The sequence below is a fragment of the Vigna unguiculata genome, chromosome 10, assembly GCF_037176805.1.
Source record: "Vigna unguiculata cultivar grain cowpea cultivar isolate G323 ecotype 2 chromosome 10, ASM3717680v1, whole genome shotgun sequence".
NCBI classification, from domain to species: domain Eukaryota; kingdom Viridiplantae; phylum Streptophyta; class Magnoliopsida; order Fabales; family Fabaceae; genus Vigna; species Vigna unguiculata.
The window spans coordinates 35,322,762-35,350,264 of NC_140801.1; the positions used below are offsets into that span (position 1 = coordinate 35,322,762).

Sequence of the window (27,503 nt, forward strand, 5' to 3'; positions counted from 1 at the left end):
ATGAGAGTGGAAGCAATGAAATGATGGTGATTTTGTGGTAACTGTGAATGTTAGGTCGAATAATGATTGGACTTTTATGATATAAAAATATTGGTTTGAATTGTTGTATCTTAGTTATAGATGAATATATTTTATGAATGAGAAATGGAAACATGGGATTCCAATGAAAAATGGTGATGTGAGGTGGAATAAGGCTTGGACTTAAATTTCAAAAGTTTATTGGTAAAATATGTGATGATATTAGTATCATTTTGTTAATTGTATAAATGTGGTTAATTCTAAGGAGAATTACCACATTTTCAAATGTTAGGGTATGTATTGAGTGAGAGTCTAGATTGTGAAGTCATCCTAACTCTACTAAACTCATGGACTTATATAAAGAATGAAGTTTAAGTGGTCAAAGTTGAAGGAGATTCACGATCTATGAGATCAATATGAAATAGTTTTATGATAGAAGGAATTAACCTTGTCATGGGGATCAGGCTGGGAGAGGCCAAGGCCTTTAATAACAAATAGGTCAGGAGGGGCTAGGTCTTTAATTTCATTTCAATTTTGCGGTATTCCATGAGAGATGCAAAAGTTTAAGCATATTCAACTCAATGCATGTTATTCTGGAAATTAGGTTTAGAATACGTGTGTGTGTGTTTAAATTTTTAGAATGATAAATTTATTTTAAAAGTGACATAAAAAATTAGTAAATTTTTATTATATGAACAAGTGATGGTAACATCTATAAAATCTATAACATAATTCAACGTATTATTTTAGCCTATATCATAAAGTTTAAAACAAGTATTTATCGTCTTTCATGTGCTACTTTTTCATTTGTTCCTATTAGAGATGACAAATGTATCTACACTCGTGGGTTTTTGCAAATAAAATCTGTTATGCATAGTAAGTGGATACTTTAAACGGGTACCCATGGATAATGAATAGAGGGTAATTTAATACCCGCTTATAGATAGGTCGAGAGCGGGTATCATATTATCATACTTGTGTGAATCCATTATTAGTAAAAAATTAAAATTTAATTTAATTTTCTTTATATCTTTTTTTGGCAATTTTATTTAGATTTCTTTTTCTTAAAAAATCTATAAATAATTTTTGTTTAATATTTGTGAAAGACCCGTGAGTATTTATGAAATGGGTATTCGATGGATAATGAGACAGGTAACGAGTCAGAGTTTCTGTTACGGGACGGGTAATGAGTCAGATTTTTTGTTGTGGACCGAGTAACAAGTAGGCACTATTTGTGTCCGATCTGACCTATTATTATCCCAAATTCGTATATGTACTCATGTATACAATATAATCATAGCAAGTCATTACAAAAACAACATATATAAGGACAAATTATTGAAAATAAATTTCTAATATAAGAAAATGATATATCAAAGGAACAACTTTATTAACAATTCAGTTTAATCAAACACAAAGATACAACAACTACATGGATCACACATGGATCTATACATAAAAGGATATTTAAAAAGTGAAATATCAACCAACACCTTCTAAAAAATTTGTATTAAAGTATGTTCCATAAGAAACTAATATTGGATCCAAACTAGTACTTAAATTTAGAAGTGAATATAATAAATGGATGAGGGTAAGTTCATTACAACCTAAGTATGTACATCAACACATGTCATTGTGTGTAAGAACTTCCATTTCACCTTCTCACTACATGATATCTTAGTAATTTAGATTATCAATGAAGTATGGAGATGTTTGTTGTAACATAAGTGTCAATACCTACTACGCAACTCAAACAATAGTTAACACACATCCTAGATGTATAATCCCAAATTCATACAATTTTCATCAATCTTACTAAGCATTTGTCATATGATATAACTAATTTAAACAAAATTACAAATAAATCAAATATGAGAATAAATATTCATTTTGGATTAATAAAACAAACATAGCCAATCAGTTTATATATATATATATATATATATATATATATATATATATATATATATATATATATATATATATATATATATATTCTGAAATTAGAAGAGGGCGAATAATATAGTGTAAATATTTTGAAAAAATATATGATGTAAAGGTTGAATGATAAATTCAACAAAATTAAATTCTTAAAAAAGGTCTTATGAATACATTAATGCTCATTTAAATATTGACCAATTCCTTGATTGCTGTATGATAATTAGATTGAGCTAGAGCTCATACTAAAAGGAAGAAAAGGGGATTGCAGTGAATTGAAATGTTCCACTTGAATAATTCAACCTTTTTTTCTACAAAAAGAAGAAAGAAAAAATGGGGTAATTGTATAATAAGTGAAGCTTTGATTACGATGAAAAACACCTAAGAGGATGACTTCATATATGCATCCTTATGCAAGTTGACTAATTCCAAAACTCAATTTTCTTATCTACCCTCTCTCCTAATTTACTACTTTATAATACTAATTATTACAATTTAAGATTCATCATTACTTTTATTAACAAAAAATAAAATGATTTATTATTAATTCACAAGACTGTGTTGGTAGGAACCATCGTCCTCCCAAAGTCAAGTCACATGACCAGAAAACGGCCATGATGTATGTTATATTCCAAAACATACATTTTTATTAATAAAAAAACACTTTTTACAATGAACTAAAATATAATATTCAGGTAAATGCATAAACTTAAAATATATTTAACTATAAAAATTATTATCCAATCTAACCTAAAGTTATTATCCACCCATGGCGAAAAAGATGATACACTAAATAAAAAGACAATACAATGAATGTGAAAAATGAAACATTAAAGAATGTTGGTAGTGTTCCACAAGGTGGGACCCATACATGGTGGCGCGTAATCCGACGTGTTAACGAGGTTGTCGGATTCATTACCACACAAAACACGGCCATAATCAAACACAAGAAAACACCAAAATTCAAACCCAACAAATACGAAAAAAAAAGAGTAAAGAGTTTGTGGGATTTGGTCAGAGTTGACTACAAAGCCTTCTAGACCCGAAATCAAAGACTCTTTGCTGCATTTCCACACACCAAAGACAACAACATAACAATGACTCACTGCCCCTTCTCTTTCAAATCCTTCTTTTCGTTTTAACTTTGCGCCAAAGAAATCGCTGCAATTCTTCACAACTTTCCCCACAACTTCCTCTGCTCTTTCCTTTCATTTTTCTCTCTGCAACAATCTTCGTTACCCTCTATAACCCTTTGGCCCTTTCTTCTTTTTCAACTTTCTCATGTCCATTTCCTTGCTTCAATTTTCTATTTTTTCACCTGCAGCCACCTTTCCCGTCTAACCTGCAAACCATGGCTGCCACAACTAACTAGGTACCTTCATCTCTCATCGATTTTTTCATCACATTGTTTTTCACGTGCACACGTTACGAATGTTTTTTTCATTTCAGAGGACTTTGTTTCTCTGAATGTAAAATTTTCAATTATGTGGTATTTTTATACTTTTTCATTGCCTGCAATGTTGGTTGCTCTTATTTATTTATTAAACTCAGAATATGTTTTGAGGTTGTTTAGAGATTAAAACATTTGATTGGATGTGTGTTGCTGTTTGTCTGTGAAGATTGAACTTCGTTTTATGTGTATGTTTGTCGTTTGTCCATCTCTAGCAGCATACTTGTTTGTTGCTTATTCGCAAAGGTTTTAAAATAGGAGAAAAATGAGAATTATGGATTTAACCCGTGAAGCACGTTCCACCTGTTTTGCCATGATTTTCTGATTCTAGAAAATGTTCCTTTTAAAGGGCATTTTCTTCTTTTGGAAAATCTGTGTTGGTCTGTGTTATAGTGTGTATAAGTGTCAAATTCAATTAGCCGTGAAGACCACGTTTGTCCCAAATTTGGAATGTGGAGGACAAGTTTTTATCATAAAGTTATATCGTTTCCTGCATCTTGCAATTTCTCCTTTTCCATAACTAACTGAGAAATTGTATTGCAATGATCCAACCTAAACTTTATTTATTTGTTATTTGTGTGCAGACAGTGTTGGAAATTTGATCTTTGACGGCCGAACGTTTGAACTGTAATCAATTACATATCTGAGCCAAATGTCTGGTGGGTTAGTTCCTGCAGTTCGGGTGGTTAGATGCCCTAAATGTCGGTTACTTCTTCAAGAGCCTGCAGGATGTGATTTGTACAAGTGTGGTGAATGTGGCACTACTCTTCAAGGTGAAATTTTATTCTTTGTATTCCAATCTTGATTGATTGATGTACTTGGTCTTATTTATGTTTAACTCTATGACCCGAATCATGCTGCTTTAAATTCAATTTTTTAAATGGGGTGCTAATTCTATTCTATCCACTCTACATCTTATAGATCTGAATTGCTTAAATCCTTTTATTTCTCTCCATACAGCTAAGAAACGATCAAGTGCGAATGTGAGCTTACGATCCAGTACACAAGAAACCATTGCAGCTCCTAGAAAGCTTCTGGTTCCTTCTCGGGAATGTAGTTTGAAGGAAAAAGCAACTTCTTCTGCAGATTGTCATGTGGGTGGAAATAGTGGAAGGGGTCAACTTGTTCCGTTTATTTTATCAGATGAAGAACAAGAAACTGAGTCGGATATCTATAATTTGTCACACAGAAGGCATAGAATGACCAGCAAAGGTTGTTCAACTTCAAATAAGACCAATCACTCTGAGATTGAGGAGGTGAATGAAGGAAAGTTGGTAGAAGAATTGAAAGAGGAGTTTGTTTGTGCACTGGATGAAGATGGCTATAATGATAGATCAACTTCAACTCTGAAAGGGGTAACAGCTGAAAAGAAAAATACTCAAGTTGACTTGGTAAAAGAGCTCGTTTCTGGGTCAGATGGAGAAAATGCCAACAAAGTCAAATCAGTTGTAGTAGGTGCCATCCCTGAAGTGGAAATTTCTGAAAGTGTTGATTCAGAAGGAGATGAAGAGTTGAATGGTGGAAACTTGTCATCAGAGGTAGCAGAAGAGGAGTTTAGTTCTGCATTGGAAGAAGATACCACTAATTACAAATCAGCTCCAGTTGGTGAAAACCTTGAACTGAAAATCACTGAAAGCAATAGAGCAGAAGAGTTAAATGATGGAAAATTTTTTGAGGAAGCAGAACATGCACGGGATGAAGAAGATTCCAATAACAATCCATCAGTTATAGACGGTGCAAAACCTGAAGTGGGCACCACAGAAAGTGCTTCTACTACTATAAGGTCAAGTACAGAGGAGGAAAACAGTCTATACGTTACGCCTGATAAACTTGAAGGTCCACCTGCTAATATAGTATCCACTCAGAAACAGAAGACGCAAGCTCAAAAAGATGTTCAGCGTGGCTTTGACCGTGTAAGGTCTGTGAACACAACAGATACCACAGAATTAATTGATCACAGTTCAGAGCTTAGTGATATTCATGTTGGAAAATTGTCCAAGTCCCCAACTGCTAGAAGCTCTCATGCTTATGATGGCAGCCTCTCTTCTTATGAAGCAATGGATGAGAGGTCACATATCCAACATTCAGGTTCGTTTGACAACACTCACACCATTGCTAATGATGTTTCTGAGGGAAGGAACGGAAAGGGTAAAGGTCTTGCTAAAAACTTGCTCTATGGAGACTTCGGAACTCAACGTCAATCACATTTGTCCAATGCGAAGCACCATGCCAAGAGAGATGGCTGGGGGAACCAAAACAAAGTGGTTGAGGAGACTACAAGAAATGGTCATCGACGCTGGAAGAGCACAAAGAGAGACGAGTTTCCTCCCAAAATTCCCTTTCACCGAAGTGGTTCTCGTTCTTACTATGAAAGCGGAAACTCATCAAACCATATGCATGATGAGATCCACCGCAGCTCGAGCTTTCTTTCACATGAATCCTTTGAGGAAACTGACCAAGAGAAAATGAAACTGTTGAGCATGATTCATAAGTTGCAGGATAAACTGAACAGGACTCGCTACACGAGTGGAGAAGATAATGGAAGACTGTCCAAGGGTGTTTTTTACAAGGGAAATCGTATTTCTGCATACCATACCCATGACTTTGATGAGGGGAGAAGGTTTTCTCATGGCTTGGATTACCCTTTGTGTAATGGAAGATGTAGTCATGGAGTCAACTGGCACCAAAGGCATAATAAATCCTCACGGATACCTTATTCAGCTGAGGCAACAAGCAGTGCACTCAATGTTGATCATTCTTGCTGCCATTGTCTTCCCAAGAGAGGCACTTTTCAGCAGATATCTCACCACATGGTCTTTTCCAGCATGAAAGGCTACAGAGGTCCTGTGGAGGCCGAGATTGTTGCTCTTTTTCTCATCACTCCTATCCTTCAAGTCCACAATGGTTCACAGCTTCTAAACTAGCACCAATGTACGGACGTGAAACAAAATCTGATGATCAGAGGCGTAGGGTTCCTGAGTTAAGTAGATATGTAAGGGAGAAAAGGAACTTGGTAGCTAAGAGACATCACAGGCCAGTGGCAGGTGGAGCTCCTTTTGTCACTTGTCATAAATGCTTAAACCTGTTGCAGATACCTGCAGATTTTCTCCTTTTCAAAAGGGCATGTCATGAGCTGAAATGTGGTGAATGTTCAGAGGTGCTAAAGTTTTCACTTCATGGAAGCCACATAGATTTATTTTCATCAAATAATGCTAATGGCCCTCCATCAAGCGACCTAAACGACCCAAGCCAGTTGATTAGTAGCAGCAGTCTTCCTTCAGCATCTCATGCAAACTATTACCGTTATTCACCTGCAGAGGCCATTTCATATTATGATGATTATGGTCTTTCTATCTCTAAAAGCTACTCCTCCGAAGGAGAGCCTGTTTCTTTGGCACATTCTCATCACTTGCATGGTATATTTGAGCCTTCAACTGAGAAGGAGAACGTTGCTCCAAGATATTCTAGTGCAAGGAAGAGTTTGGTGGAGACAGATGAATCAGCTATCTCTCCTAGGAAATTGGCATCAGAAATGCGGGCAAGGCCACCACAAAAAAGTTCATCACTTCATCTACTGATGGGATATTTTTCACCAAGCCAAGTAATAAGAGGTTCTGACTTATGTTGAATAAGGTGCTCACGGTTGAGAAAATCATTAAAGAGAATTAAAATGTTTGTTGAAGCTGGAAGGATCAGGAATGGAGGAGTTCTGTCAGAATTTGAGATGTAATAAGGCATTCACATGAAGACTTGAAGTGATTTTCTTTTTCTTCCTGACTTTTTTTTTTTTTTTTTGTATCAGAAGCAATTTATCTCCATTATTCAATATTTGTATACAATGTCTGTAACATGTACTCTGTTTATAATAATCGTAATGTAATGATTTTGGTGTATAAAAAGTTTAGTATCTGTATTTTAAGCTCTTCTAGCAGGATGTTTAGAGTATCGCTACATTTGAAATCACCTTTTATACCAACGATTAAATGAATAATGTATAAATATAGTCTTACAACTTTGCTATTTTGAGATCTTGGGTTAAAGATTATTGGTTTTGTGTAAACTCTCATTATATATATTTTTACATCTTGTATATAAAAAATCAGTTTTTAAAAGGAAAAGGTATAGATTTTTTTCTTTTTTAATTTAATCAACAACTATAAATGTAATTTATCTTTTAAAGTATGTCCATCTCACTTTTAAAATGGTTAAATTGCTTAAATAATTTTCAAATTGGCACAAAATTGTCATCCTATCCCTTCTCCTTCTGCAGTATTTTATTTTCTTCTGTTAGTTTCCAAACTTGTATATATAAGCAGTTTATTTTCTCTTCTTGAAGTATAATTGGGATATAAGGTTAACTTCTAATCCATTTCCGGAAAAAAAAAAGTGAAAACCAACCTAAACTATTATTCGTATTCTTTTTTATACTACATATAAATTTTATTATTATAAATAAATATTGATGCATGTTATTAAAATTTCAATTTGCCTAAAGAATATATTTTATTTAAACTTTTATATACATTTTAAATGTTAGAAATTATAAATGTATGCTTTACTTTAGAATCTAAATTCATAAAATCACAAGTTAGATATATTTTTAAACTTTTTATTTTATTTTTTAATTACTAAAATGATTTATTAATACCAATTTAATTCCTGTTCAACAATAAGTCTTGGTCCCAACTCAATACTTAAATCTTAAATTAATGTCTTTATTAGTCGGATTTCAAAATCATTGATGCTTGCCATTATTTTCATATGGAGAAAACTATATTTCACACATTGTTTCTGGTCAGTTTTATTATAGTTTGACTAGCTGGTGCAGATTCAATTCTTTTCTTTTGGTTGAGAAATCTGAAAAGCAAATCTTCAATAGAATCAGCACATAAAAATAGGACAAGAACATTCTTTCACATACATTGCCGTTTTAGCTTGAGTGTAATAATTCATATGCCATAGGAGTCTAACTATATGATTCAAGTTTTAGCTTGAGTGTAATAATTCATATGCCATGGGAGTCTAACTATATGATTCAATCATCTGTATCTGAACAAGACTCTGAATCTTCATTGGCTTGCAACTCGAAAGGTCTGAGTCTGTTTGTATTGGCTTCCAATGGAGGTAGTCCATCATCACTGTCCTCCAGCTCATTCTCTTGTTGGGAGGCAGAAGTTTCTTTTGATTCATCAACCATTGCAGATTTAAAACTTTCAGGCCTGTATGTTGGCAAATGATTGAAAGAGTGAGTATAATACTTTGGGCATGAGAACCGATAGATTCTACCATACAAAATCCAAAAGTTGATATAAAAAGTAAATATATGGCTATTCAACAAGGGAACAACCAAAGCAATTGAATATACAAAAATCAAAGCAGGAAACAATAACACACCATTCAGGAGTTTTCTGTAGTTCTCGAACTTGTTCGTAGAAAAGAACTTGAGAAACAAGGCATGCAACCTTGCTACCCGATTCAAGAGCCTTTTCCTTTCCGGTTACATCAACAACAACAAAACTCCCTGCAACATGAGAAAGAAGGGTTAAATGTTAAACTCTTTGGCAGATGGGTTGGAGTAACATAAAATCTTAAAGAACACATGGCGCATTAGCCAACACCAAAAACATGCAATTTACTCAAACAATGTTACTAGCAGTACACACTGCAAATATGTTCGAGTTTGATAACGATGTATTGTTTAACAAAACAGATTGGTGAAGTTGACATGGCTTCTAAATAAATAGTTCTACGCTTCATATAGACAAATTCATTGTTAGCTAAAAATTCTCTGAATTCCCGAACAATGAAGCAATAAAAGTTTAAGAAAAAAACAGCTTATTAAGTACACTTGAAAAGGAGACAAATTATAACTATCCATTCCATGAGGTCGGTTAATAAACTATCACTAATGTCCAGATAGAAAATCAGCAATTATAGCACAACCATTTGATTATTATTATTATTATCAGTAAATCAATTGATTTTGTTTTTAAAAACTAATAACACAAATTAACATGGCATACTGCTGAATTGCTTTTTAAATAGGACAGACCTAGTTTAATCCACACGCTTTTCCGAAATTTAGCAGGGAACAGAGCTAGTGATTTGTTGCCAAATGCATCCTTGACCTTCACAAGTCAAAATCGAAATATAAATGAGAACCTATACACACATAAGTAGTACACACATTATAAAGGGGTGCTGACATTGAACAAACTGATTTTAAGAGAAATCATAAAAGTATCCATGCAATCCCTGCAACACTATTAGAAACTATTTGTTTTCACAGAAGTACCAATTGTTTTGTTTACTGTCACGGTAGAAAGAACTGCAACTTATTTTCCTTTGTAATATGTACTTTACCTCTCATTCTCACAGATGCAAATATTCAAATAATATTCCTTGATTTATTTCTCCATCAAAATTTGTCAGTTTTACCAGAGTTATTTTCTCATTTTCCTCAGCATAAATAAAAAAGAAAAATTGGAAGATTTAAGACTGGTAAAGCAGTACCTCAATGATATTAGAGCCTCGTAAAGACACCACCTGCATGATGCTTTGCCTGTCTTGAAGCGTAACACGTTTTTCCTCTGTAGCCCTCTTCAAATTCTTCCTTCCTCCTCTCATGGCCATGGTAGTCAAAACGGCGGCGCCTCTCTCGGCGGCTCCTCTATCAGCGGCGATTCCAGCAGTATCAACGTACCTGGCGGTAGCGGCCTTCACGCTGGCCTCTCTACGAGTGTCTCCGTGAGGGATGGGGTTTACAGCTCTAGAGTTTTTTTTTTATGGGTTGGAATTATTTTTTAACCTAAAATGTTTAACTCATTTAGTTTAAAACTCAATTAAAATAAAATTCTTGGCGGCGTCATACAATTCCACCAGTTCCTTCTCAATCAAACCCAACGCCTCTCACCTCCTGATTCTCCAATCAGATCAAAACCCAAATAAAATGAAACAATTGAATAAAAAAGAAGAAAATTTGAGGAAGGAAACATTAGAGAAGAGAGTGAGAACTCACCCACCAGAAAGGTGCCTGACGCTGTTGTGGTTGTTGTCTCCTGCGGCGGCCGTGTTGCCAGTGAAAGGAAGAAAGAAATCTGAGGTAACGAGAGAGTGTGAAATATAAACGGAGGGATCATCACGGATCAAACAGATCCTACGGTTGGTATTGCGTCTTGTGTCTTAGGCAATGGAACATTCTGGATCCGGTAATTCAGATAATGTTAATTTCATTGAAAAAACAAGCAAATATATAATTTTAATTATTTCTGTTTCCTTTAAATATTATAACGAATCTTTCATCTTTTTTAGTGTCATCCGTTTTTTTTAATGTGTAAAGTCGTTTTAGTTAATAAATAGTGTATATAGTTATTCAGATTAAATTTTAATTGGTTGATACTATAAAAAGAAGTATATACCCTAGTATGAAAATTAAACTCTTTTAATACGTGGACAAATAGTGTTAGAGTTTAATAATCACTTGTTGTGTTGAGATATATGTACATAATTCATGTTTTTACATATAATTAATTTCAAAGAAAAATAATTATTTAACACTTTTTTTAGAAAAAATATCCTTTAACTGAAAATTATGAATATTAAATATACATCATTAAGAATATTTTAAACAATATTGAATTTGAAAAAATTTTACTTTGAAACTTTATTTTTTGGAGAGAAAGGAATTTGAAGAGCGTTCAAGAAGGAGTCTGAATTGAAGCAATCTTCTTTTTTTTTTTTTAATTTTCAAGTATTTTGGTTTGATTTTTCTCTGTTATTTTGTAAATCTTTTTTGGTGGGAAGAACCTGAAAGATACTTGACGTCTGTAGAGAGTTAGTTTAAAGCAGAACCTATAAACATGATCAGATCACCTAACACTAACACTCACACGTGCAAAGAATTACCCAAATTGGAAAAAATAAGCATCTTGAATTTGAAGGACTATTTGATCAAACTCATTATGTGAAGCTTTTATTTGATTATTTTTTTCATTTTTATAAATAATATAGAAGTATTAAAAGTAATGTGTCAGTCATTATTGAAAGTTATAGTTGACAAAAAAATATATAATATTAAAAGTGAAACTGTTTAGATTATTTTTACATGAATAGAAATTAGTACAAAGTTAAACATGTTTTTTTTATTATTATTATTTTAATTTTTTTATTATAATAAAAAATCTAAATATTATATTAAAATTAAGGTTGAATTATTCTTTTGGTCTCTCTATTTGTGATGAAGTTTCAGTTTGATCCTCAAATTTTTTCGTTGTTTCAATTTAGTTCTCAATTTCTTAAAAATGACTCAATTTGGTCCTCACCGTTAACTTTGACCAGACGGTGTTAACGTCAACGCCACGTGTCAATTTTTTTTTATTTTTTTTATTTTTTTTAATATTTTTTTGATTTTTTTTTTGATTTTTTTTTTGAATTTTTTTAAAATTTTTTTAAATGTTTTATTTTTTACACGTGTCACTTCACAGTAGTACCACGTGTCACACTTTGACACGTGGCACAACTATGAAGTGACACGTGTAAAAAAATTAAAAATTTAAAAAATTTAAAAAAATCAAAAATTGACACGTGGTGTTGACTTTAACACCGTCTGATCAAACTAATGGTGAGGACCATATTGAATCATTTTTTAGAAAATGAGGACCAAATTAAGACAACGAAAAACTTGAGGACCAAACTAAAATTTCATGACAAATAGAGGGATCAAAAGAATAATTTAACCTATAATTAATGAGATAACTAGCATTTACTACATTATTTTTTTTATATAATTACTTATATATATATATATATATATATATATATATATATATTATGTATTTTCTCTTTGCTCTTTTTTAACTTTTATCACTTAAAAACAAACAAAATCTTAACGAACATGATCAAGTAATAAATATTTATTAAGAACATGTTTCCTCATATATGAAAGTAAAAATTCCTAGGAACTCCAAACGTAGAAAATAATTCAAGAAAAGATTAAAAATGCTTTTGTTCATTACAATATCATGGTTGTGTTTTTTAGTTCCTATAAAAAAAGAAAAACATCATCTAAATTTAGTCCTACAAGCGTATATATTATAATTCCCATAACTAATAACTTTGACAGATAATTTAGTCCTACAAGTGTGTAATAGCGTGCTTTGTACAATTAACTTTCACATATTTGTAAATGTCACATATGTACAATTTACTTTCTTTGTCTCTATTTCACCTTATGTGTAATTATTTTAAAATGACAACATTATATTTATTATTCTAACATAACAAAGAATATAATTTGAATTAAATAGTAATTATTTCATTAGAAGGAAACATGTAAGGCTCATTAAAATCATTTTATTCTTTTTTGCCCTAAAGTAAATGGCTGCCCCTCGTAATTGGGCCTAAGGCTGGCCCAAGTGATAAAACTAAACCCTAATCTGCCCTAACACACTCACTCTCACTCTTCACAGAATCAGCCGTCACTCCTTCTGCTCCGAGAGAGAGAGCTCTAGTAGGGTTCAACCGCCTTTTCGCATCCAGTGAGCTCGAACCAATTTTTCCGCTTCTCGTAAGTCCATTCCAACTCGTGCTCGTACTTCCTTCGGTGTTTCTTCATGTTTGTTTTCAGCTAGGATTTTGTAGTGAGCTTATCTTGTGATCTGCTCCATTGTTTTCCAGTTCATAAGCATACCCCTAGAGTCGTGGTGTCCGTGGTTGCGGTTGAGTTCATGTACTAGCATATTCCAGGTAAGGGAAGCTAGAACCCCCTTGCCTGGTGTGATTGTGATGTGTGCCCTTTTAGTTTAATGATTTTCGAGTTTGATATACTGCCATGGATGTTTGGATTGGCTGTTTTTTCCTGTTTGGGATATGTTTATGTGTGTTGCAGGTGTGAACAGTGGCAAAAACTGATAATCTCACCCAAGCGAGCTTGCCTCGCCTATGTGAGATAAGCAGAGGCTCACCTAGGGCTTTCTGCGCCAATTGTCACTCAGGCGACCAAAACTCGTTTTGAGCGAGCAGATGTCTCGCCTAGGCGAAGGGGATCTCGCCTAAGCGAGATTGCGCAAGGGCTACTGTCCTCCTTGTCGAGCTCTCGCCTAGGCGGAGGGGAGCTCGCCTGAGCGAGAGTCATTCTCGCTTGAGCGAGACCCTCCAGTCTGAGCGAGGAGCTGGGCGAGGATGCGTCCCGGGTTGTTGTTCTCTCTGTGCTTGGATGTTTAAAGTATGCTTATATGGGTTATTGTATGATGACTTAATGGGAATGAGTATGCATGATTGGGAGGGGATTATTTGTGGGAGATTGTGAGCTTGGCATGATTTCTATATGAGTTGTACATGAGAAGTTGGATACATATATATGTGCGTGTGGTCACAAATTTGGCATGAGCAACAATTGACCTTGATGGTTGGTAAACCAGTGCCATGGTATTGGTATGAGAGGAAGCATTTTACTCATCATTGGTAATGATGAGTTGGTGTTGATTTAACCGTGAGAAATGAGGATTGGTTATGGATGTTGGTATGAAATTTTATGTGTAATGTATGTGTAAATCCTTGGCTGTTTATATATGTTGGTCCGTGTCAGTGCGTAATCCCTTGGAGTCTCTAGGTGAGACTTTCAGGGTTGCGCTTCAGTGGTCGGGATGTAATTTCATGGCCCCTGTAAGTGGGTGTCCATGGTGGTGCCCCATCTATATGGTCTAGTAAGGATTCAAGGTAAGGTTGCATCCTGACACTCTAAGGAGTCAGTTAGTCTCACTTAGAGCGGACTGACTCCTGTGGTAAGAGTAGCAGGAGGCCTGAAATTCATTAAGGGCTAACCTTGTGTGTAAGGAAAATTGATTCATTGTAACACTTAGCTCGGAGGTGAGCAGCTCGGGGGTGAGTAGAGGTATCCACCACAAGTGCAAGCATTCGCTGAATCCGACCAAGCTATATGTATCCGGATGAGTCGGGTCTTAGTGTATTGATTGAAGGGTCATAACATGCTTGGGTGATAGATGTATATTGTATATGTGTATACTGAACTATGAAGGTACATTTGATTGCATGATAAAAATGTTGTTGGCTCTAGCTTACCCTTCTCTTATTGGTTGCTTTGTATGTTATTCTTCTATCTTCGCGATGATCATCAATTTTATTGATGGGAGCAGATGCGAGAGGTAACCATGGTCAACAAAGGAGATACGAATCCGCTGCTTAGCCTTCTTGGGCTGGACCTTCTGTCCTTCTTGGGCTATCTTTAGGGCTACGACCCATGTACTTGTCCACCTTTATATCTCTCTAGGATTCCAGTAAACTGTTTAACATGTTTCCTTTATTTTGGTGGCATTGCGGTGTGTCTTGGTTTGTAAGGCGTTATGTTTAAACTCTAGGACTGCATGGTTATATTATAATTGTGTGACGTTTCTTTAATTACGCGCATTAATTAAATGGGACGTTACAAAACAAGCCTTCATTAAAACATGATAAAATATATTCATGTTTCAGTCAAATTTCTAAAATATTAAGTATATTTGTAAACATTGCTTTTGTCTTTTCTTTTCCAAAATTTGAATATATTTTATAGTTTTGTTAATAATGATGGACAATTTCATTTTCAATACTCATAAACCTCAAAGGTCAAAGGTACGAAACATTAATATAAAACCAATATCGTGTTTTTCCTTGGTGTGACTCAAAGCATGTGTTTGCAATCACTATCCACATATGAAAAAAAATCCTTTTCAAAGATTGAATATAACTTTGAACTTTCTTTTGTCAAAGCAGGGTGGAGTAGACTCAGAGCTTTTCTATTTTAATTTATCTTACAAGCAATATAACAAAAATTTAATTTTTTTAAAATGGTAGGGTTTATCAATGGTCATGAATGTTTTTAATTTTTAAAAAAATTAGGCGATTGTAATTGTTTTAATATTATAGTTAATGGTTTTAAGTAAAACCTACAACCTCTACAACTTCAAAATTTATATTATGACGGACCGAAAACATAATTGTAGTTAGTTTGATTGTAAGAAATCGAATTCAGAGAGAGAAGGTGAGATGTATGGGTATGGAAAGATTCATACATATAACTGTGTAATTTAAATATCGGACAAATTCTAATATGTATAATATTTTTTAGAGTATAAAGATGTTTCCATCAACTCATTTTTTTAAATTGTTCTGTAAGGGACAACAAAGAAAAATCTGAGAATGAGAGGATTGTAACTAGGAGATTATGCATGTGTCGCATGTGTGTTATGCATGTTGAAAGAAGAAACTATATCACACCTTTTTCTAACATGCAAAATTGCAAAGAAAGTTTGGAACATGTGTAATGCATGGATAGGTATATGTTTTGAACACCATACTCAATTAAATATGTATTTCTAACAATACTATTTAAAGAGTGGTAATAATAAAGGAAATAAATTATGGAAGAGAATGTGGATATCAATCATACGAACATATGGAATCAAAAGAAAATGATTGTATTTAAATTAGAAAAAGTGAATGCAAAAAAAAAAAAATACTTTGACACAATTAAATGTTTGGTTCTGGATGAAATCTAAAATCTCATATGTTAATTTCTCTTACTCTAACTGGAATCTATGTTCAATTGAGTGCATTAAATCAACTACTTAGGACATTAATAATTATGAAATGTTCATTAACTCGGGCCACCTAGTTCATTTTTTCTCTTCTGGTTTGGGTTGAAAATATTGCAATGCAATATCAGATGATGATGATGATGATGACAGAAGCTTAGACAAGTTGCAATAGTTTTATGCCTATAAAATTGGTACACTGATTACCATTGGTTGAAGCTCTTTGGTGACAATATCACACAAATTGAATCTTTCTACATGCTCAACATTTCATAAGCATGCTTTGTCATTGGAGTTGGTGATGATTGTTTCTTAACAACCATTTACCAGCAAGTGCACTGGTGCATAGTAGTATCAACAATTGTCGTATCCATAAGAATTTAGCAAGTATATTGATAGTTAGTGTTTAGGTTTTTGGATTGTGATAAAGTATATGTAAATATAGATAGTAATAATTATATAGATTGAGTGAATTAGGGGCTATGAATTGATTTCATCTCATATTATTCTACTACACCACAATCATCTTGTTTACTTACTATGCAAATCATTCAATGTCTTGGGAGTACTCTTTCTATGTAGATCAAGGTTCATTCTTGAATCACTAGAACCTAAGGATTTCAAACTTAGTGTGATTTCTCAACTCCTGGTTGAGTGAATCCTTGATTTAATTTGCAAGACTCGTTAAATGAATCCTTACTTTCATGTGCAAGATTTTTTCATCCAGCATCCCCTCTAGGTACAATGAAAGCACTAGTACACGTATGATGATTTGATTGGACCACAATTTGAGACCAGTTTCCCAACTCAATCCAAACTAGTTAAATAAATGAGTGATAAAGTTATCATTAAGCATAAATTAAACCACAAACAATTGAATGAAGGCAAAGATAAATACCCAAGAAGTAAAAGTGTATAAAATCAACCGCTTCAACCGCTTCGTGCTGCTGCGGTGCCCGTCGTTGGTGTTCGAGGGGAGCGACGCGAGTGAGAGGCACTACGTGAGGGGGAGGATTGAGGTGCGGAAGGGGAGAGAGAGGGAGGGTTTGGTGGAGGAGCTGAGGTATCAGAGAGTGTGTGTGAGTGGTGCTGATGGAGGTGTGGTTTCGTTGGATTGGCCTGATAACTTGGACTTGGAAGAGGAGCGTGGATTGGACTCCACTCTCTTGCTTGTTCCCGGTACGCCGCAGGGTAGTATGGACGCCGACGTTAGGTTGTTTGTGGTGGAAGCTCTGAAGAGGGGCTACTTCCCTGTTGTCATGAATCCCAGAGGATGCGCCGCTTCTCCTTTCACCACTCCCTGGTAACATTAACAACACTCTTTTCTTAAATAAGTATTGTTAGGTTAGGCTGCTCAGAAATTATTCATTCTAGGGCCTCTCTACGAGTGTCTCCGTGAGGGATGGGGTTTACAGCTCTAGGGTTTTTTTTTTATGGGTTGGAATTATTTTTTAACCTAAAATGTTTAACTCATTTAGTTTAAAACCCAATTAAAATAATTGGGTTTTAAACTAAATGAGTTAAACATTTTAGGTTAAAAAATAATTCCAACCCATAAAAAAAAAAAACCCTAGAGCTGTAAACCCCATCCCTCACGGAGACACTCGTAGAGAGGCCAGCGTGAAGGCCGCTACCGCCAGGTACGTTGATACTGCTGGAATCGCCGTTGATAGAGGAGCCGCCGAGAGAGGCACCGCTGTTTTGACTACCATGGCCATGAGAGGAGGAAGGAAGAATTTGAAGAGGGCTACAGAGGAAAAACGTGTTATGCTTCAAGACGGGCAAAGCATCATGCAGGTGGTGTCTTTACGAGGCTCTAATATCATTGAGGTACTGCTTTACCAGTCTTAAATCTTCCAATTTTTCTTTTTTATTTATGCTGAGGAAAATGAGAAAATAACTCTGGTAAAACTGACAAATTTTGATGGAGAAATAAATCAAGGAATATTATTTGAATATTTGCATCTGTGAGAATGAGAGGTAAAGTACATATTACAAAGGAAAATAAGTTGCAGTTCTTTCTACCCTGATAGTAAACAAAACAATTGGTACTTCTGTGAAAACAAATAGTTTCTAATAGTGTTGCAGGGATTGCGTGGATACTTTTATGATTTCTCTTAAAATCAGTTTGTTCAATGTCAGCACCCCTTTATAATGTGTGTACTACTTATGTGTGTATAGGTTCTCATTTATATTTCGATTTTGACGTGTGAAGGTCAAGGATGCATTTGGCAACAAATCACTAGCTCTGTTCCCTGCTAAATTTCGGAAAAGCGTGTGGATTAAACTAGGTCTGTCCTATTTAAAAAGCAATTCAGCAGTATGCCATGTTAATTTGTGTTATTAGTTTTTAAAAACAAAATCAATTGATTTACTGATAATAATAATAATAATCAAATGGTTGTGCTATAATTGCTGATTTTCTATCTGGACATTAGTGATAGTTTATTAACCGACCTCATGGAATGGATAGTTATAATTTGTCTCCTTTTCAAGTGTACTTAATAAGCTGTTTTTTTCTTAAACTTTTATTGCTTCATTGTTCGGGAATTCAGAGAATTTTTAGCTAACAATGAATTTGTCTATATGAAGCGTAGAACTATTTATTTAGAAGCCATGTCAACTTCACCAATCTGTTTTGTTAAACAATACATCGTTATCAAACTCGAACATATTTGCAGTGTGTACTGCTAGTAACATTGTTTGAGTAAATTGCATGTTTTTGGTGTTGGCTAATGCGCCATGTGTTCTTTAAGATTTTATGTTACTCCAACCCATCTGCCAAAGAGTTTAACATTTAACCCTTCTTTCTCATGTTGCAGGGAGTTTTGTTGTTGTTGATGTAACCGGAAAGGAAAAGGCTCTTGAATCGGGTAGCAAGGTTGCATGCCTTGTTTCTCAAGTTCTTTTCTACGAACAAGTTCGAGAACTACAGAAAACTCCTGAATGGTGTGTTATTGTTTCCTGCTTTGATTTTTGTATATTCAATTGCTTTGGTTGTTCCCTTGTTGAATAGCCATATATTTACTTTTTATATCAACTTTTGGATTTTGTATGGTAGAATCTATCGGTTCTCATGCCCAAAGTATTATACTCACTCTTTCAATCATTTGCCAACATACAGGCCTGAAAGTTTTAAATCTGCAATGGTTGATGAATCAAAAGAAACTTCTGCCTCCCAACAAGAGAATGAGCTGGAGGACAGTGATGATGGACTACTTCCATTGGAAGCCAATACAAACAGACTCAGACCTTTCGAGTTGCAAGCCGATGAAGATTCAGAGTCTTGTTCAGATACAGATGATTGAATCATATAGTTAGACTCCCATGGCATATGAATTATTACACTCAAGCTAAAACGGCAATGTATGTGAAAGAATGTTCTTGTCCTATTTTTATGTGCTGATTCTATTGAAGATTTGCTTTTCAGATTTCTCAACCAAAAGAAAAGAATTGAATCTGCACCAGCTAGTCAAACTATAATAAAACTGACCAGAAACAATGTGTGAAATATAGTTTTCTCCATATGAAAATAATGGCAAGCATCAATGATTTTGAAATCCGACTAATGAAGACATTAATTTAAGATTTAAGTATTGAGCTGGGACCAAGACTTATTGTTGAACAGGAATTAAATTGGTATTAATAAATCATTTTAGTAATTAAAAAATAAAATAAAAAGTTTAAAAATATATCTAACTTGTGATTTTATGAATTTAGATTCTAAAGTAAAGCATACATTTATAATTTCTAACATTTAAAATGTATATAAAAGTTTAAATAAAATATATTCTTTAGGCAAATTGAAATTTTAATAACATGCATCAATATTTATTTATAATAATAAAATTTATATGTAGTATAAAAAAGAATACGAATAATAGTTTAGGTTGGTTTTCACTTTTTTTTTTTTTCAGGAAATGGATTAGAAGTTAACCTTATATCCCAATTATACTTCAAGAAGAGAAAATAAACTGCCTATATATACAAGTTTGGAAACTAACAGAAGAAAATAAAATACTGCAGAAGGAGAAGGGATAGGATGACAATTTTGTGCCAATTTGAAAATTATTTAAGCAATTTAACCATTTCAAAAGTGAGATGGACATACTTTAAAAGATAAATTACATTTATAGCTGTTGATTAAATTAAAAAAGAAAAAAATCTATACCTTTTCCTTTTAAAAACTGATTTTTTATATACAAGATGTAAAATATATATAATGAGAGTTTACACAAAACCAATAATCTTTAACCCAAGATCTCAAAATAGCAAAGTTGTAAGACTATATTTATACATTATTCATTTAATCGTTGGTATAAAAGGTGATTTCAAATGTAGCGGTACTCTAAACATCCTGCTAGAAGAGCTTAAAATACAGATACTAAACTTTTTATACACCAAAATCATTACATTACGATTATTATAAACAGAGTACATGTTACAAACATTGTATACAAAAATTGAATAATGGAGATAAATTGCTTCTGATACAAAAAAAAAAAAAAGTCAGGAAGAAAAAGAAAATCACTTCAAGTCTTCATGTGAATGCCTTATTACATCTCAAATTCTGACAGAACTCCTCCATTCCCGATCCTTCCAGCTTCAACAAACATTTTAATTCTCTTTAATGATTTTCTCAACCGTGAGCACCTTATTCAACATAAGTCAGAACCTCTTATTACTTGGCTTGGTGAAAAATATCCCATCAGTAGATGAAGTGATGAACTTTTTTGTGGTGGCCTTGCCCGCATTTCTGATGCCAATTTCCTAGGAGAGATAGCTGATTCATCTGTCTCCACCAAACTCTTCCTTGCACTAGAATATCTTGGAGCAACGTTCTCCTTCTCAGTTGAAGGCTCAAATATACCATGCAAGTGATGAGAATGTGCCAAAGAAACAGGCTCTCCTCCGGAGGAGTAGCTTTTAGAGATAGAAATACCATAATCATCATAATATGAAATGGCCTCTGCAGGTGAATAACGATAATAGTTTGCATGAGATGCTGAAGGAAGACTGCTGCTACTAATCAACTGGCTTGGGTCGTTTAGGTCGTTTGATGGAGGGCCATTAACATTATTTGATGAAAATAAATCTATGTGGCTTCTATGAAGTGAAAACTTTAGCACCTCTGAACATTCACCACATTTCAGCTCATGACATGCCCTTTTGAAAAGGAGAAAATCTGCAGGTATCTGCAACAAGTTTAAGCATTTATGACAAGTGACAAAAGGAGCTCCACCTGCCACTGGCCTGTGATGTCTCTTAGCTACCAAGTTCCTTTTCTCCCTTACATATCTACTTAACTCAGGAACCCTACGCCTCTGATCATCAGATTTTGTTTCACGTCCGTACATTGGTGCTAGTTTAGAAGCTGTGAACCATTGTGGACTTGAAGGATAGGAGTGATGAGAAAAAGAGCAACAATCTCGGCCTCCACAGGACCTCTGTAGCCTTTCATGCTGGAAAAGACCATGTGGTGAGATATCTGCTGAAAAGTGCCTCTCTTGGGAACGACAATGGCAGCAAGAATGATCAACATTGAGTGCACTGCTTGTTGCCTCAGCTGAATAAGGTATCCGTGAGGATTTATTATGCCTTTGGTGCCAGTTGACTCCATGACTACATCTTCCATTACACAAAGGGTAATCCAAGCCATGAGAAAACCTTCTCCCCTCATCAAAGTCATGGGTATGGTATGCAGAAATACGATTTCCCTTGTAAAAAACACCCTTGGACAGTCTTCCATTATCTTCTCCACTCGTGTAGCGAGTCCTGTTCAGTTTATCCTGCAACTTATGAATCATGCTCAACAGTTTCATTTTCTCTTGGTCAGTTTCCTCAAAGGATTCATGTGAAAGAAAGCTCGAGCTGCGGTGGATCTCATCATGCATATGGTTTGATGAGTTTCTGCTTTCATAGTAAGAACGAGAACCACTTCGGTGAAAGGGAATTTTGGGAGGAAACTCGTCTCTCTTTGTGCTCTTCCAGCGTCGATGACCATTTCTTGTAGTCTCCTCAACCACTTTGTTTTGGTTCCCCCAGCCATCTCTCTTGGCATGGTGCTTCGCATTGGACAAATGTGATTGACGTTGAGTTTCGAAGTCTCCATAGAGCAAGTATTTAGCAAGACCTTTACCCTTTCTGTTCCTTCCCTCAGAAACATCATTAGCAATGGTGTGAGTGTTGTCAAACGAACCTGAATGTTGGATATGTGACCTCTCATCCATTGCTTCATAAGAAGAGAGGCTGCCATCATAAGCATGAGAGCTTCTAGCAGTTGGGGACTTGGACAATTTTCCAACATGAATATCACTAAGCTCTGAACTGTGATCAATTAATTCTGTGGTATCTGTTGTGTTCACAGACCTTACACGGTCAAAGCCACGCTGAACATCTTTTTGAGCTTGCGTCTTCTGTTTCTGAGTGGATACTATATTAGCTATCTCTCCTAGGACATTGGCATCAGAAATGCGGGCAAGGCCACCACAAAAAAGTTCATCACTTCATCTACTGATGGGATATTTTTCACCAAGCCAAGTAATAAGAGGTTCTGACTTATGTTGAATAAGGTGCTCACGGTTGAGAAAATCATTAAAGAGAATTAAAATGTTTGTTGAAGCTGGAAGGATCAGGAATGGAGGAGTTCTGTCAGAATTTGAGATGTAATAAGGCATTCACATGAAGACTTGAAGTGATTTTCTTTTTCTTCCTGACTTTTTTTTTTTTGTATCAGAAGCAATTTATCTCCATTATTCAATTTTTGTATACAATGTCTGTAACATGTACTCTGTTTATAATAATCGTAATGTAATGATTTTGGTGTATAAAAAGTTTAGTATCTGTATTTTAAGCTCCTCTAGCAGGATGTTTAGAGTACCGCTACATTTGAAATCACCTTTTATACCAACGATTAAATGAATAATGTATAAATATAGTCTTACAACTTTGCTATTTTGAGATCTTGGGTTAAAGATTATTGGTTTTGTGTAAACTCTTATTATATATATTTTTACATCTTTTATATAAAAAATCAGATTTTAAAAGGAAAAGGTATAGTTTTTTTTTTTTAATTTAATCAACAGCTATAAATGTAATTTATCTTTTAAAGTATGTCCATCTCACTTTTGAAATGGTTAAATTGCATAAATAATTTTCAAATTGGCACAAAATTGTCATCCTATCCCTTCTCCTTCTGCAGTATTTTATTTTCTTCTGTTAGTTTCCAAACTTGTACATATAGGCAGTTTATTTTCTCTTCTTGAAGTATAATTGGGATATAAGGTTGACTTCTAATCCATTTCCTAGGAAAAAAAAATGAAAACCAACCTAAACTATTATTCATATTCTTTTTTATACTACATATTAAAAGTTCAATTTACCTAAAGAATATATTTTATTTAAACTTTTATATACATTTTAAATGTTAGAAATTATAAATGTATGCTTTACTTTAGAATCTAAATTCATAAAATCACAAGTTAGATATATTTTTAAACTATTTATTTTATTTTTTAATTACTAAAATGATTTATTAATACCAATTTAATTCCTGTTCAACAATAAGTCTTGGTCCCAGCTCAATACTTAAATCTTAAATTAATGTCTTCATTAGTCGGATTTCAAAATCATTGATGCTTGCCATTATTTTCATATGGAGAAAACTATATTTCACACATTGTTTCTGGTCAGTTTTATTATAGTTTGACTAGCTGGTGCAGATTCAATTCTTTTCTTTTGGTTGAGAAATCTGAAAAGCAAATCTTCAATAGAATCAGCACATAAAAATAGGACAAGAACATTCTTTCACATACATTGCCGTTTTAGCTTGAGTGTAATAATTCATATGCCATGGGAGTCTAACTATATGATTCAATCATCTGTATCTGAACAAGACTCTGAATCTTCATCGGCTTGCAACTCGAAAGGTCTGAGTCTGTTTGTATTGGCTTCCAATGGAGGTAGTCCATCATCACTGTCCTCCAGCTCATTCTCTTGTTGGGAGGCAGAAGTTTCTTTTGATTCATCAACCATTGCAGATTTAAAACTTTCAGGCCTGTATGTTGGCAAATGATTGAAAGAGTGAGTATAATACTTTGGGCATGAGAACCGATAGATTCTACCATACAAAATCCAAAAGTTGATATAAAAAGTAAATATATGGCTATTCAACAAGGGAACAACCAAAGCAATTGAATATACAAAAATCAAAGCAGGAAACAATAACACACCATTCAGGAGTTTTCTGTAGTTCTCGAACTTGTTCGTAGAAAAGAACTTGAGAAACAAGGCATGCAACCTTGCTACCCGATTCAAGAGCCTTTTCCTTTCCGGTTACATCAACAACAACAAAACTCCCTGCAACATGAGAAAGAAGGGTTAAATGTTAAACTCTTTGGCAGATGGGTTGGAGTAACATAAAATCTTAAAGAACACATGGCGCATTAGCCAACACCAAAAACATGCAATTTACTCAAACAATGTTACTAGCAGTACACACTGCAAATATGTTCGAGTTTGATAACGATGTATTGTTTAACAAAACAGATTGGTGAAGTTGACATGGCTTCTAAATAAATAGTTCTACGCTTCATATAGACAAATTCATTGTTAGCTAAAAATTCTCTGAATTCCCGAACAATGAAGCAATAAAAGTTTAAGAAAAAAACAGCTTATTAAGTACACTTGAAAAGGAGACAAATTATAACTATCCATTCCATGAGGTCGGTTAATAAACTATCACTAATGTCCAGATAGAAAATCAGCAATTATAGCACAACCATTTGATTATTATTATTATTATCAGTAAATCAATTGATTTTGTTTTTAAAAACTAATAACACAAATTAACATGGCATACTGCTGAATTGCTTTTTAAATAGGACAGACCTAGTTTAATCCACACGCTTTTCCGAAATTTAGCAGGGAACAGAGCTAGTGATTTGTTGCCAAATGCATCCTTGACCTTCACACGTCAAAATCGAAATATAAATGAGAACCTATACACACATAAGTAGTACACACATTATAAAGGGGTGCTGACATTGAACAAACTGATTTTAAGAGAAATCATAAAAGTATCCACGCAATCCCTGCAACACTATTAGAAACTATTTGTTTTCACAGAAGTACCAATTGTTTTGTTTACTATCAGGGTAGAAAGAACTGCAACTTATTTTCCTTTGTAATATGTACTTTACCTCTCATTCTCACAGATGCAAATATTCAAATAATATTCCTTGATTTATTTCTCCATCAAAATTTGTCAGTTTTACCAGAGTTATTTTCTCATTTTCCTCAGCATAAATAAAAAAGAAAAATTGGAAGATTTAAGACTGGTAAAGCAGTACCTCAATGATATTAGAGCCTCGTAAAGACACCACCTGCATGATGCTTTGCCCGTCTTGAAGCATAACACGTTTTTCCTCTGTAGCCCTCTTCAAATTCTTCCTTCCTCCTCTCATGGCCATGATAGTCAAAACGGCGGCGCCTCTCTCGGCGGCTCCTCTATCAGCGGCGATTCCAGCAGTATCAACGTACCTGGCGGTAGCGGCAAAGTTCTCCAACGTGTTGCGGAGCCTTCGGCCGTGAGAGGGTCTGTCTTTTGGCTTCCTCAGGGCCGTGTGAAGCTTAGCTTGCTTTAGCAGCCACGTGATGATTCAAGATTCGTGGTAGGCGTAGGTTTTGCACGTGAATCAGAAAAGGAAGAATACGATCTTGTCGCAATTGAATCCGTAACTGTAGCTATTGAGTCTGCTGTGGGAGTACAGCGCCTTCCTCCCTGACTTTACTTTCCTAGCTATCAAACCCCTCTTCAAACCCTTGTCAGAAGAACGTGTATTGATTCCATTTCTTCTCGTCCATCGAATTGGGGATCCTATCTCCTAGTCTTGATCTACCCGGTCCCCTCGGAATAAGATGGAGATGGAAACAGGAGCGGAGAACCCCAGCTGGAAGGTCTTTGGTGGCCTCTCTACGAGTGTCTCCGTGAGGGATGGGGTTTACAGCTCTAGGGCCTCTCTACGAGTGTCTCCGTGAGGGATGGGGTTTACAGCTCTAGGGTTTTTTTTTTTATGGGTTGGAATTATTTTTTAACCTAAAATGTTTAACTCATTTAGTTTAAAACCCAATTAAACGGCATAAAATTAAGCATGATTTAAAAAAACATCAATTGAAAAAAGACGGTTAAACAATATGAAGTAAGTAATGAGGAGTTAGTTAGGATGAATCGGAAATAATTGAGAATGAGAAAGAATTTGTAAAAGCAGAAGAATATAAAAAGCAATCGGCAAGAGGAAGATGTGTATGGAGTTGAGTGAAGCGTACCGTAGCGAGTGGCGGAGAGATCGGAGAAAGAGAGAAGATTGGAGAGAGAAAAGTATGAGAAGAAATAAGAAAAGCGAATGAATTTTACTCTCTCAGAAGAAGGAGAAGAAAAGAAGGAGAAGAAGAAAAAGAAGAGAGGAAGAAGGAGAAGAAGAAGAGAAAGAAGGAGAAGATGAAGGAGAAGAAGGAGAAGAAGAAGAAGAAAGAGGAAGAAGAAGACAACGGCGGCGGCGGCAACGGTGGCGGCGACGATGGTGGCAGTGGCGACGGCGATGGCGACGACGACGACGACGGCGACATTGACGGCGACGGGGACGACGACCACGAAAAAAAAAACGAAAAAAAAAATTGAAAGAGGGAGGAGGAAGAAGATGACTAGTGTAACAAATTTACCGACGGATTTTTGGTAAATATCGACGGATATTCCGATTGGTAATTAAGGACGGATTTTTCCGTCGATAATTACCGACGGATTTTTCCGTCGGTAATTACCGACAGATTTACCGACGGATTTTTTTGTCGATAATCACCGACAAATTTATCGACAGATTTATCCGTCGGTAATTACCGACGGAACATGATTTCCGTCGGTCAAATTTTACAGACAAGCATTTTACTGACGAATTTTTGACCGTCGATGATCCGTCGGTAATGTTGATTTAGCGACGGATTTTGGCCATTACCGACGGATTTTGATCGTCGGTAATAATGATTTTTTTGGTAGTGAAAAAAGGCGCTATCATTTACACCATAACTGAAATAGGTTGTGTAAAGTTTGAGTACGGTTCATCCCTAATTAAGAAGCTTGTTCTTCTTGTATATATACATGAAGGTATTTTGGTAAATTAGAAAATAATGGGAATGAATATTCACGGATACAGATACTATCATAATCATATCTACCACGTTAACACGCGGCTATAAAAAATATCCATATCATTACATGTGAATATCCATTTATAATATTAATTTCTTACACGTTAGGAATTTTATTCGCAGATACCTACGAGTATGAATATTTTTGACATCCCTATCTCTTACTATTCCACCTGATATAATCACCACCACCCCGAAGACGAGGAAGAGAGGTAAAACTTTATAGAGAAGGAAGACAAAGAGAATGTATTGCTGAAAAATATTCATTCCAGAAAACTCTTTGTGGAAAGTTCTTCTTGAAAAAC

General features: G+C 34.7%; 4 protein-coding genes and 1 pseudogene across 6 annotated transcripts; 2 read left to right on the forward strand and 3 right to left on the reverse strand.

The window, feature by feature from the left end:
- The first annotated feature begins 2,953 nt into the window (after positions 1-2,953).
- Positions 2,954-7,325, forward strand: LOC146882444 (uncharacterized; annotated as a pseudogene). The gene is made up of 3 exons (XR_014985042.1): positions 2,954-3,328; positions 3,991-4,179; positions 4,367-7,325. The product of XR_014985042.1 is annotated as an uncharacterized LOC146882444 (transcript).
- Positions 7,326-8,262: 937 nt separating this feature from the next.
- LOC146882445 (uncharacterized) lies at positions 8,263-10,579 on the reverse strand. 2 transcript variants are annotated; one of them, XM_085667878.1, is made up of 5 exons: positions 10,429-10,579; positions 9,920-10,322; positions 9,459-9,534; positions 8,801-8,927; positions 8,263-8,625 (listed from the first exon to the last, which is right to left on the reverse strand). In XM_085667878.1, the coding sequence occupies exons 2-5, from the start codon at positions 10,037-10,039 to the stop codon at positions 8,442-8,444; spliced, it is 507 nt and encodes a 168-aa protein (XP_085524004.1). In that variant the 5' UTR covers positions 10,040-10,322; positions 10,429-10,579; the 3' UTR covers positions 8,263-8,441. The 2 variants fall into 2 exon arrangements, with proteins under 2 accessions (XP_085524004.1, XP_085524003.1); XM_085667877.1 differs by having other exon boundaries at positions 10,425-10,579.
- A 7,089-nt stretch (positions 10,580-17,668) lies between these two features.
- Positions 17,669-19,425, forward strand: LOC146882446 (uncharacterized). Its single transcript, XM_085668310.1, has 4 exons — positions 17,669-17,826; positions 18,212-18,287; positions 18,819-18,945; positions 19,121-19,425. The coding sequence occupies exons 1-4, from the start codon at positions 17,707-17,709 to the stop codon at positions 19,302-19,304; spliced, it is 507 nt and encodes a 168-aa protein (XP_085524436.1). The 5' UTR covers positions 17,669-17,706; the 3' UTR covers positions 19,305-19,425.
- Positions 19,426-20,654: 1,229 nt separating this feature from the next.
- LOC146882447 (uncharacterized) lies at positions 20,655-22,424 on the reverse strand. Its single transcript, XM_085667407.1, has one exon. The coding sequence runs from the start codon at positions 22,224-22,226 to the stop codon at positions 20,655-20,657; it is 1,572 nt and encodes a 523-aa protein (XP_085523533.1). The 5' UTR covers positions 22,227-22,424.
- A 1,323-nt stretch (positions 22,425-23,747) lies between these two features.
- LOC146882448 (uncharacterized) lies at positions 23,748-25,544 on the reverse strand. Its single transcript, XM_085668309.1, has 4 exons — positions 25,347-25,544; positions 24,886-24,961; positions 24,228-24,354; positions 23,748-24,052 (listed from the first exon to the last, which is right to left on the reverse strand). The coding sequence occupies exons 1-4, from the start codon at positions 25,464-25,466 to the stop codon at positions 23,869-23,871; spliced, it is 507 nt and encodes a 168-aa protein (XP_085524435.1). The 5' UTR covers positions 25,467-25,544; the 3' UTR covers positions 23,748-23,868.
- Positions 25,545-27,503: the final 1,959 nt, after the last annotated feature.

Bases quoted from the DNA above. Each gene is read 5' to 3' on its own strand.
- LOC146882448 (XM_085668309.1), bottom strand. From the start codon at position 25,466: ATGGCCATGAGAGGAGGAAGGAAGAATTTGAAGAGGGCTACAGAGGAA. The intron at 24,962-25,346 runs GTACTGCTTTAC...TGACGTGTGAAG, and splicing joins GAGGCTCTAATATCATTGAG to GTCAAGGATGCATTTGGCAA. The intron at 24,355-24,885 runs GTCTGTCCTATT...CTCATGTTGCAG, and splicing joins AAGCGTGTGGATTAAACTAG to GGAGTTTTGTTGTTGTTGAT.
- LOC146882447 (XM_085667407.1), bottom strand. From the start codon at position 22,226: ATGGATGAGAGGTCACATATCCAACATTCAGGTTCGTTTGACAACACT.
- LOC146882445 (XM_085667878.1), bottom strand. From the start codon at position 10,039: ATGGCCATGAGAGGAGGAAGGAAGAATTTGAAGAGGGCTACAGAGGAA. The intron at 9,535-9,919 runs GTACTGCTTTAC...TGACTTGTGAAG, and splicing joins GAGGCTCTAATATCATTGAG to GTCAAGGATGCATTTGGCAA. The intron at 8,626-8,800 runs GTGTGTTATTGT...GCCAACATACAG, and splicing joins CTACAGAAAACTCCTGAATG to GCCTGAAAGTTTTAAATCTG.
- LOC146882446 (XM_085668310.1), top strand. From the start codon at position 17,707: ATGGCCATGAGAGGAGGAAGGAAGAATTTGAAGAGGGCTACAGAGGAA. The intron at 18,288-18,818 runs GTCTGTCCTATT...CTCATGTTGCAG, and splicing joins AAGCGTGTGGATTAAACTAG to GGAGTTTTGTTGTTGTTGAT. The intron at 18,946-19,120 runs GTGTGTTATTGT...GCCAACATACAG, and splicing joins CTACAGAAAACTCCTGAATG to GCCTGAAAGTTTTAAATCTG.